The following is a 10,138-nucleotide window of genomic DNA, read 5'->3' on the forward strand; positions in this document are numbered from 1 at the left end:
AGTAGCGCCAGTAACTCGCACCACAGGAGCAACGGGCAGTGTACGGTGGGTGTTTATTCGTTCCTAACGGAGACGACGAGATGGCACTGCCCATTGCGGTGCTACGACATTTTCGGCAGTTCTGTTGTTTTTGCTTGCCGCACCAATTCGGATTTAGCGATTAAATCTGACCCACGCAGACACGTGCCCCACCCAAACATAGCGCAAAACTGGCCGTGAAACGTCACCTCTGCGCAAAAGGTCCGCAACAGCAACGTGGTTAAGACGATTTCCTTTAAATGTGTCATTCTCAAGCAGCAATGACTGTTACGACTACGAGGTTGCAACGCTAACATCAAGCTCTATGTGAAGCCAGTCTAAACGTGCTGCGTAAGAAAATACGCAAGGAACGATTCGTACCTGCCCTGTTCTCGGAATGCATTGATCGCCCGCAGGTACAGTCTTTGTCAAAAGTAACCAGGCTGCATAGTTTGCTTCTAGCTTGTATAGTGGAGCCCTTGTGGCTTTCGTAAAGATCGAAACGTGTTGGAAGATAAGAAGACCCCCAGTCCTTACCTTTAACGACCATTTCAGCTTTAGGAAAGCTGTAAGGACTCCACTGTACGAGCCAGAAGCAAACCATGCAGCCTGGTTACTTTTGACAAAGACTGTACCTGCGACGCGAGGCAATGATGTCACTTCGCTCGATCAGTGCAAGGTTCCGTTTTCTATTTTCGAATGCGAATCCGATGTCCTTCATCAACCTCCACAACGTCGTTTTCTTGAAGTTCGGCAGGTCGTCGTCCTCAATGACAGCCTTTAGCACACTGTCGAGTGTTGGGACTTCCCTCTTCGCGTACATACTGTGCGCTTTCAGACGGATGGCATGGACTGTGAAGCTGTCATTCTTGACTGTTCGCGAGCTTGAAATCTTCACGTCGCGAGGTCTTTTCTTCGGTGACGCCAGAGGCCAACAGAGACGCTCCGCCTTGATTTTGGCAACGGTACGGGGATATCTCTGGTGTCCTCGTTCACAGCACTCAGTACTTCCCGAACAGACTTCTCCGGAAAACGGATCCTGGTACGGGACTGCCTTGACAGCTTGGATGCACGAACCTTCGCGAAAATGCGTACAGGAGGGTGGCCGCGGCCGCTGAGCACGACGCCATTTTCTCAAAAGTGAAAGGGAGCCGGACGGAAAGAGTAAACACGGCCAGGGTTGCGCAGACAGCGAAAACGTGAAATTGAAAAATACGACAAGCGCAAAATACAAAATCACAGATCTCGATCGAGTTTTTTGTCACGCTGATGACAAAAGTATTATTCACGAAGCCTGCCAGCAAAGCATTTGGTACTTTTCGCTCACCACAAGCAACGCACTATTTTGTGTCACGGATGCAGGTTGCGCAAAAAGGAGCGCTAGCTTTGGCAGCGTTGCACCTGATGAATGAAACGGAGTATAGGCAGCGCTGATTGTGCGGATGGCCACGCTTTCCGCTCTTCGCGTTTCTTTTCAACGCGAAAGTACCTTTCGCTCTTTGGCAAAGGGTAGAGGCTGAACTAGAAAATCTCGAGAAGATGACAATGATTTCTCGCGTCGCCAGTAGCAAGTACGCTACATAGTAAAGTACCTGAAAGTACGTAAGTAGTAAAGTGCGATGGGTCAATTAGAAAATGCGGAGATTACAAACTCTCGCTGAACTCTATCCTAGACGTCGAGACGTACCCGCTTCCGAAAGTAGATATGCTTTTGGTAGCGTTATTGAGAGGTAAAAATTTTGTGAAAACCGTCCTAAATCGGGCTTGTCAGCAAATATGATGGACGAGGAATTGAAAGCCTGCATGACTTTGAGCACGCACAAGGGCTTATGTTCTTAACCGTTTGTATTTTGGCATCCCTTCAGCACCGGCGATCTTTCCGAAGATCATGTTCGATGCTCTGAAGGGTGTTGATGATGGTACTTGCTACATCGATGACATCCCCCCCCCCCCCCCCCCCCCCGGCAAGACTGAACAGGAGCACCAGACAAATTTGGAGGCGGTACTGAAGAGATTCTCGGAGAGAGGCATCGTGATAAAGAAGGAGGAGTGCAAATTGTTCCAAGACAAGTTGCAGTTCTCTGAACATACCATTGACAGGCATGGAACTGAATCTGCTGCGGACAAGCTGGCGCTGTTGCGAAGGCTCCACGTTCTGCGCAAAAGCAGCAATTGCGTTCACTGCTGGGCTTGATAAACTACTAGGGAAAGTTTGTTCCCAACATGACAAGCGCTGTTTTGCCCCTGAACAGATCGCTACGGATCGATGTGCCCTGCGCCTGGAATGACTAGTGGGAAGCAGCCTTCCCGGACATCAAGTAGCTGCTATCACAACCGCCAGTTCTTACTCTCTACGACCCCTGTCGTGAGATGCATCGGCATACGATGTAGGAGCGGTCATCTCTCATGTACAGCCAAATTGACAGTGCTACTCGGTGGCGTGCGCATCACGTACTTTATCTTCAGCAGAAGTAAAATATAGCCAATTGGAAAAAGAGGCACTAGTTCTAGTTCTCACCGTCAAACGCTTGCACTGCTACCTTTTTGGGCGCCCTTTTGTGCTTGTTACAGACCACAAGCCCTTGAAGCCAATTTTCGTTCGACCAACTATCGCCGCACCTAGACTGCAACGGTGGACTTTAATTCTGTCTGCTTACAATTTTGCCTTGAAGTATAAGCCATCGTGTCAAAACGCCGACGTAGAGTGCTTATCTCGATTACCTTCAATTGCCAAGCGAAAGAGAAGAATGCTCGTGTGATAACGTGATAACATGACGATATGGCTATTCTGTGTAGCGTGCTGCTGCCACGTGCCCAAAGATCACCGGGTGTGTTATCGTGTTTGATCATGTGACGTTCGACGCCCTTTCCCACTCGACTATATATGTAACCTGTTCTTGTCCGCTGTTTTTCAATAAACGTTTGCCTCCGGCTGTGATGCGTGGCATGTGCCATGCGACGAGGCATGGTCTAACCCTGCGGGGGGAGGACAGACGTTGTTGTCGAAATGGCTTTCGGCAGTCGCGTCGGCGAGTTTAATGTGAATGGTAATTCTTCATGGGAAGAATACGTGGAGCGCATCGAGTTGTGCTGCGCAGCGAGCAAGCTGACGAGTGACGCCGACAAGAGGGCAGCTTTACTGAGCTGTTGTGGAGAGGCTGCGTGCTCCCTGATAGCAACCCTCGTGAAACCTCAACGACCGCCAAGTGCCGAGTACCAAGTCATCGTCGACGCCGTGGAGGACCACGTCAATCCGAAGCCTTCAGAGTTGTACTCGAGGTACGTTTTTTCGAAGCGGGACCAGCAGTACGACGAATCTGTAGCTATGTCACATCCTTACGTAAGCTAGCTGAGAACTGCTGTTTTGGCGACAAACAGCTGCCCTTGGATGTAATGCTGCGTGACCGCCTGGTATTCGGAATAAGGGACAGTGTTGTTCAGCAACGGCTGCTGACAGAAAAAAACTTGACTTTCAAGAGTGCTTACGAGCTCGCAGTGACCGCAGAAATAGCCGCTAAAGAGCAACGCATAATGAGCTAGCATAAGCAGGAAGCTGTAGACATGACAGCAAAAGGGAGCACGCCCCCTAAAAATTAACAGGCGGAAGAGAACCGCGTCGGAGCATCGAGTCAAGTTCGGGATGAAAGGTGTTCCCGATGTGGCGGCAAGCACGAAGCGTATCGCTGCAAGTTCAAGAATGCGATGTGTTTCAGCTGCTCTGAAAAGGGGCATCTAGCCAAGGTATGTCGCAGAAAGAAAATGCAAGTGCAGCGTCAGCTGGATGCTGAATCCACGCCGGCGCAGACTGAGTACGACGCTTTACTCTCCATCAGTCAGGTAACGAACTGTCCCAAATTTGTCACCGTCGGCATTGGTGGTCAGAACGTACAAATGGAAGTAGACTCCGGAGCAGCTAGGTCAATCATCAGCCGCGAGGAATATCAAAAACTGCAAATTGCTAAAAGTTTTGACCTGGAAGAATCAGATGTGCAATTCGTCACATGGACGAAAGAAGGCCTTGACATTCTGGGAAAAGCCATGGTTCCCGTAGAATTCAAAGGGCGAAGTTGCGAGCTGCCGCTACTGGTAGTGAGAAATGACGACGGCAGCACACTTCTCGGCCGTGACTGGTTCAGGGCGTTGGATATAGAGCTTACAGGTCTTCACGCAGTGAGCAACAGGCAAGAAACTATCCTTTCAATGTTTGCTGAAATTTTTAGCGAGTCATTTCCAGGCGCTACGCTGCCGCCGATTCACATTGAGCTCAAACAGGACGCTCAGCCAAGGTTTCTGAAATGTCGAAGCATTCCGTTCGCGCTCAAGGAAGATGTCATAGCTGAGTTGGACAGATTGGAGAGACAAGGAATTCTGCAAGCAACACAGTATTCAGAATGGGTTACACCTATCGTCTTCGTTCGAAAAAAGAATGGATCGCTCAGAATCTGCGGTGACTACCGAAGCACAGTCAACCAAGCGTTGAGGAGCAACTGCTATCCTTTGCCTGCGAGCCAAGAATTATTGGCAAACTTGGGCAAAGGCCGCGTTTTTTCTAAGCTGGACTTGACGCAGGCGTAATAACAACTGTTATTTGATGACTCCACAGCGCAGGTTCTGACGGTAAACACCGTAAAAGGGTTGTACAATGTGCGACGTTTGCCATACGGCGTGTCGGTAGCTTCCGGGCTGTTCCAACACGTAATGGATACAGTTCTCACAGGTCTACCGCAAGTAGCTGTGTACCTGGACGACATTCTGGTGGCCAGCGAAACAAGAGCACAGCAGAGAGCTCGCCGAGGTCTGCGAACGAATTCCAAGAACGGGACTGCGGGTCCAGTCGAAAAAGTGCGAGTTTTTTAAAGAACATCTGGATAGGCCACAGGATAGGCTCGCGTGGTATCTACCCATCGAAAGCTAAGGTAGAAGCGATTCGTCAAGTGCCTGTACCGAAAACCAAGAAAGAGCTGCAAGCATTTCTCGGTATGATAAACTTTTATAATCGGTTCTTGAAAGGCCGCCCCGAGGTCGCAGAAGTTTTGTATCGTCTACTCGAGACTAACGTCGTGTGTTTATGGCGTGAAGAACACCAGGAAGCGTTGGAAAGCCTGAAGCAACTTCTAACGTCGGAGTCGCTGCTGGTGCATTCTGATCCCAGCGCGCATTTAGTTCTGTCATGCGATGCTTCCCCGGTGGGTGTAGGAGCAGTCCTAGCGCACCGCGACCCTCAAGGACGAGCGACCCATCGCGTATGCGTCAAGAACGTTAACAAAGACCGAACGGAACTATGCCCAGATAGATCGAGAGGCTTTAGCCATAGTTTTTGGCGTTCGTCATTTTCATCAGTATCATTGTGGAAGAAAGTTCTTCATTCTGACAGATCACAAACCGCTACTCGGCATATTTCGACAACAGAAGCAAATTCCAGCTGTATTATCATCACGTATGCTCCGTTGGACGTTAATGCTGTCGGCATATGATTACGACCTCGACTATCTGATAACGCAAGATCATGCAAATGCTGACTGCTTAAGCAGATTACCCGCAAAGGAGACGCGAGGTGAACCCGAAGCTCCGGGCGATGTTCTTCTGCCAGTGGCAATGGAGTATCCCCCAGTAACTGCACAAGTGGCATCCTCTACCAGGCAGGGCCCTCAATTACTTCAAGTTAAGGCGTGGATTATCGACGGCTGGCCCAAGCACAACGTGCCATCAGAATATTGCGCCTACCATGCGAGACGATATGAGCTATCCGTCGACCGCGACTGCCTCCTTTTGGGAAACCGAGTAGTGCTTCCGGAACGACTACGGAAGCGAATTCTTGGCATGTTGCATGCAAATCATCCTAGAATCACGGCCATGAAAGCTCTCGCGAGGTCATATGTTTGGTGGCCAAGAATGGACGCGCAGATTGAAGATTTCGTCCGGCACTGCAAGCCATGTCAAGAGAACAGGCAAAGCGATCCCAAGACACCTACACATTCTGGACGAAACACGAAAGACCTTGGAGCAGGGTACATATTGTCACCAGGAAGCGGGAAGCACAGCCGTATTCTCAGACGAGGCTCCGAACAGCCGAGCACAAGCTAGACGAAAACGACGCTCCGCCACGCGCTGGGAGCCAAGTTTCGGCCACCAGGTGGCGCCTGCAGAGTGTCAGCAGTGTGGCATTGCCCCCCTCCCTTCCAAGAGGCATCGGCTCGATGCCGCACGGGCGGGGGAAAAAAACAAGAATAGAGGGAGGGCGGAAAGTTAACGGCGCGAGTGTCTCCGTGAAGAGGGGGCTAACGGGAGTAATACGGCTTCATTCTGGCCACGTGGACTACTTCGGACGTCGGTTGTCGAGAGGACTGGACAGTTCCTTGAGGAAGCACCTCTTAGGTCACCGCGCTGAGGCGGCGTAACACCTGCAAGTTGGTGACTAGGATGTCGGTACGACCGTTGGTAAGTTCTACGAGGCCTCGGGCTACACAAACTTGCCGAGCGAGTAGCAGCGACATGTTCGCTTCAGCGATGCCAAGGGTGCCGGTGCTGCTATCACACTCGCCTGTGACGAATTTGCTGGCTCGCGGAGGAAGCGTTATGTGGTCAGCACATAGGCGCAACACTACTCTGCTGGGCTCGCTGTTGGTGTCAACGGCTCGCTGGGCGGAAAAAGATACCATGAGCTCCCGAAGGTCGATGACCGCACCACACTCTCGAAGGAAATCCATGCCCAGAATCAGATCTTTCGAACAGTCACGTAATACGGCAAAGGAGCCAGTGAAAGTAAGACCTCGGATCTGGATACGGCAGGTGCAGACACCGATCGGCGTCACTACATGGTCACTGGCGGTGCGGATCACGTGTCCACACCAAGGCGTCAGAACCTTACGGAGAGTCGTGGCGAGCTGACTGCTCATGACGGAAAAATCAGCGCCGGTATCGACGAGTGCGTTCACTTGACAACTGTCGGCGGTAACTAAAATTTCAGCTGAAACTAATCGTTCGCAGCACGTCGGTGAGGTCGTCGGATCGGGTGGTCGCTGCCCGGGTCGTCGCGTCGAATCGTCGGGTGGAGGCTGTTGACTCTGTGCAGTGGCGGCGGCCCTACCCCCGGAGGACGCCGTCTTCAGTTTTCCCGGCGAGGGGACGTGCGTCTGAACTGACCAGAGGTGGAGGGCCGATTGGGCGAAGTAAAGCGCCTCGGGGACGGCGATCGCGATTGGCGCTGCTGCGAGGTCGTCGGGGGCAGCACGTGAGCGGCGAGGTACTCATCTATGTCCTGCGGTCTTTCACCATAGCGCGGTCGAGGCGCGTCCGGCGGAAACCCTCTCAAACCCACACGCCTGTACGGGCAATGCCGCAGAATATGGCCAGGCTCCCCGCATTGGTAGCAGAGCGGGCGATCGTTGGACGTGCGCCACACGTGCGCTTTGCTGATAGGAGGGCGCAGGTCCTGCTGCTGCTCGACGGGGCGCAGGTAACGGGGGGGTGGTCGAGGTCCGGCAACGGGGCGAAACGCTTGCGGCACGGGGGCAGGTCGGCGCAGGGCATCGCTGTACGACATGACGTGCGGCTCTGGTAGTGGTGCTGGTGGTGACTGCACCGCTCGCTGGATTTCGTCACGGATGACGTCCGCCGTTGAAGGTATACCTGCCGACGGTGCATCCAAGCGGAGGTGTCGCAGTTCTTCGCGGACAATGCTCCGTACAACCTCTCGCATCGCCTCGTCCCCTGGGCCTGGCAAGGACGTGAAGTAGTGAGTGGCCGCTACATTCGCCTGACGGCCGTATTGGGCACTCCGTTCCTGCAGCGAACGTTCCATGCAGGTAGCTTCCTTGGCGAAGGCGGCGACGGTTAGCGGAGGGTCGCGCATGAGGCCAGCGAACAGCTGCTCCTTCACCCCACGCATAAGGTGCCGTACCTTTGTAGCTTCGGGCATGGCAGGGTCGGCCCGATTGAAGAGGCGTGTCATGTCCTCTATAAACATGGCCACGCTCTCGTTGGACTGCTGTGACGTAGAGCGAAGGGCGATCTCAGCATTTTCCTTCCGTTGGCTCGAGCTGAATGTAGCGAGCAACTCGCGGCGAAAAGCTGCCCAGTTGGAGAAGGACGCCTCGTGGTTCTCGAACCACGTTTTCGCCGAGTCGAGCAGTGCAAAATACACATTCAGCAGTTTCCGCTCGTCGTCCCACTGATTGAATGCGGCCACACGGTCAAAACTGGCCAACCAATCCTCTACATCTTCGAACCGGTCGCCGTGGAAGGATGGTGGCGACCGAGGTGCGAGTAGGACGAACGGCGTAGCACTGCCGGAGCACTGACCTGTCTGGCTGCTGCCAGTGGTGGATGTCATAGCTCTAACAGGCCTGGTCAGTGGCTCGAACTCGGGTTGCAGGCCTCGCAGGCGACGGCTCGCTTTGTGGACGGGTGTGGTGTCCGCGCGTTGGGGAGAAGCGTCACGGCTGTCGTCGGGGTCAGCGTACATGGGACGGTACCCAGCACGGCTCCACCAAATGTCACCAGGAAGCGGGAAGCACAGCCGTATTCTCAGACGAGGCTCCGAACCGCCGAGCACAAGCTAGACGAAGACGACGCTCCGCCACGCGCTGGGAGCCAAGTTTCGGCCACCAGGTGGCGCCTGCAGAGTGTCAGCAGTGTGGCAATATCTATTTTGCGGGGCCAGTCGAAGGCGTTTGTTTTCTTGTGGCAGTGGATGCGTTTTCGAACTGGGCTGAGATAGAAATAATGACATCCCTTCAGTCCTTTTCAGTGATCGAGAACTTGCGTAGAATGTTCGCATCGTACGGTCTACCAGATCTGATAGTGTCTGACAATGGGACTGCTTTTTCAAACAAGGAATTTCAGGAATTCCTAAGGCTAAACGGTATCCAGTTTATGTACACAGCGCCGTATCATCCTTCAGGCAATGGAAGAACAGAACGGATGTTTCGCGAGCTCAAGTGTGCACTTAAGCAAAGACAAGGCACAGTGGCGTGTAAAGTTTCTTGTTTCTTGTTCAAGCAGCACTCCACCCCTCATTTTCAGACTGGAAAGGCACCAGCAGAGCTCATGTTGGGACGGAACTTCTGCTCTGCCCTTTCAAGACTTCACCCCGACATGGAAAGCGCGGACTTGTGTCAACGTGTGCCGTCAAAGGTTTTCGAGTGTGGGGATGCTGTGTACATACGTGAGAAATTTCAGCCGAGGGCCTACATGGCTAGCTGCTCGGGTGTTACGCCGTCTGGACCACGTCATGCACGAAGTTCAGACGTCTGAAGGAAATGTGCATAGACGTCATCGGGACCATCTGCGAAAGGCATCGGTGTCGGAACCGGCAACTCCAGCAAGTGGAACCGGTGATTTCTTCAGATTCCTGCAGACTCCAAGCCCAGAACCAGAACTACCCAACGCTGAGGCACCACTAGTTCTTAGACGGTCTACGCGTGATCGACGACCAGTGCAGCGTCACGGCTTTGGCTGAGGGGGAAGGGCTGTGATAACATGCCGATATGGCTATTGTGTAACGTGCTGCTGCCACGTGCCCAAAGATCACCAGGTGTGTTATCGTGTTTGATCATGTGACGTTCGACGCCCTTTCCCACTCGACTATATATGTAACCTGTTCTTGTCCGCTGTTTTTTCAATAAACGTTTGCCTCCGGCTGTGATGCGTGCTATGCGAACATTACAGCTCGGAAGACCAACTTTATTTCCTACACATGTAGTTATTGCCCGCTAACTGTCATGATGTGGCAGGTGAACCTTCCCAAGATCCGCTTCTAAGACTGGTCTTGCAGCACGTCGTGAGTAAAGAAATAAAGCCATTATTTCCCAGACGCTGTGAACTTTCTGCGCAGCAAGGATGCCTCTTTCTAGAAATGAGTGTCGTTATTCCTTAATAATTGGCCGGGGGCCCAAGTTTGCGGTCGAGCCAAAAACATCGAGACCGGAGCTCTTGGCTATGGTGATACAAGTTTCCCGACGCGCGGAGAAGACCGAAGCAGACCGTTGCATCTCTGAAGGTGTCGACGTTTTAGCAAAGTACAGACATGCAGGCAGGAAGCTCCCCTTGTTCAAAACAGTTAATTGGTTGAAAGATAACTCGCTGTCTCTTCTTCCTGCAGACAAGGATGGAGGTTTTT

The 10,138-nt window shown here is 52.6% G+C and overlaps 1 protein-coding gene and 1 long non-coding RNA gene across 2 annotated transcripts; one reads left to right on the top strand and one right to left on the bottom strand.

The window, feature by feature from the left end:
- The first annotated feature begins 2,778 nt into the window (after positions 1-2,778).
- Positions 2,779-9,700, top strand: LOC149357672 (uncharacterized). Its single transcript, XR_016291860.1, has 2 exons — positions 2,779-6,456; positions 9,043-9,700. It is a non-coding gene; the product is annotated as an uncharacterized LOC149357672 (long non-coding RNA).
- LOC149357673 (uncharacterized) lies at positions 6,954-8,633 on the bottom strand. Its single transcript, XM_089584828.1, has one exon. It carries the CDS (start codon positions 8,480-8,482, stop codon positions 7,124-7,126), a length of 1,359 nt encoding a protein of 452 aa, XP_089440954.1. The 5' UTR covers positions 8,483-8,633; the 3' UTR covers positions 6,954-7,123.
- Positions 9,701-10,138: the final 438 nt, after the last annotated feature.

The sequence above is a fragment of the Amblyomma mixtum genome, chromosome 3 (genome assembly GCF_055824585.1).
Source record: "Amblyomma mixtum isolate Tamu chromosome 3, ASM5582458v1, whole genome shotgun sequence".
NCBI lineage: Eukaryota > Metazoa > Arthropoda > Arachnida > Ixodida > Ixodidae > Amblyomma > Amblyomma mixtum.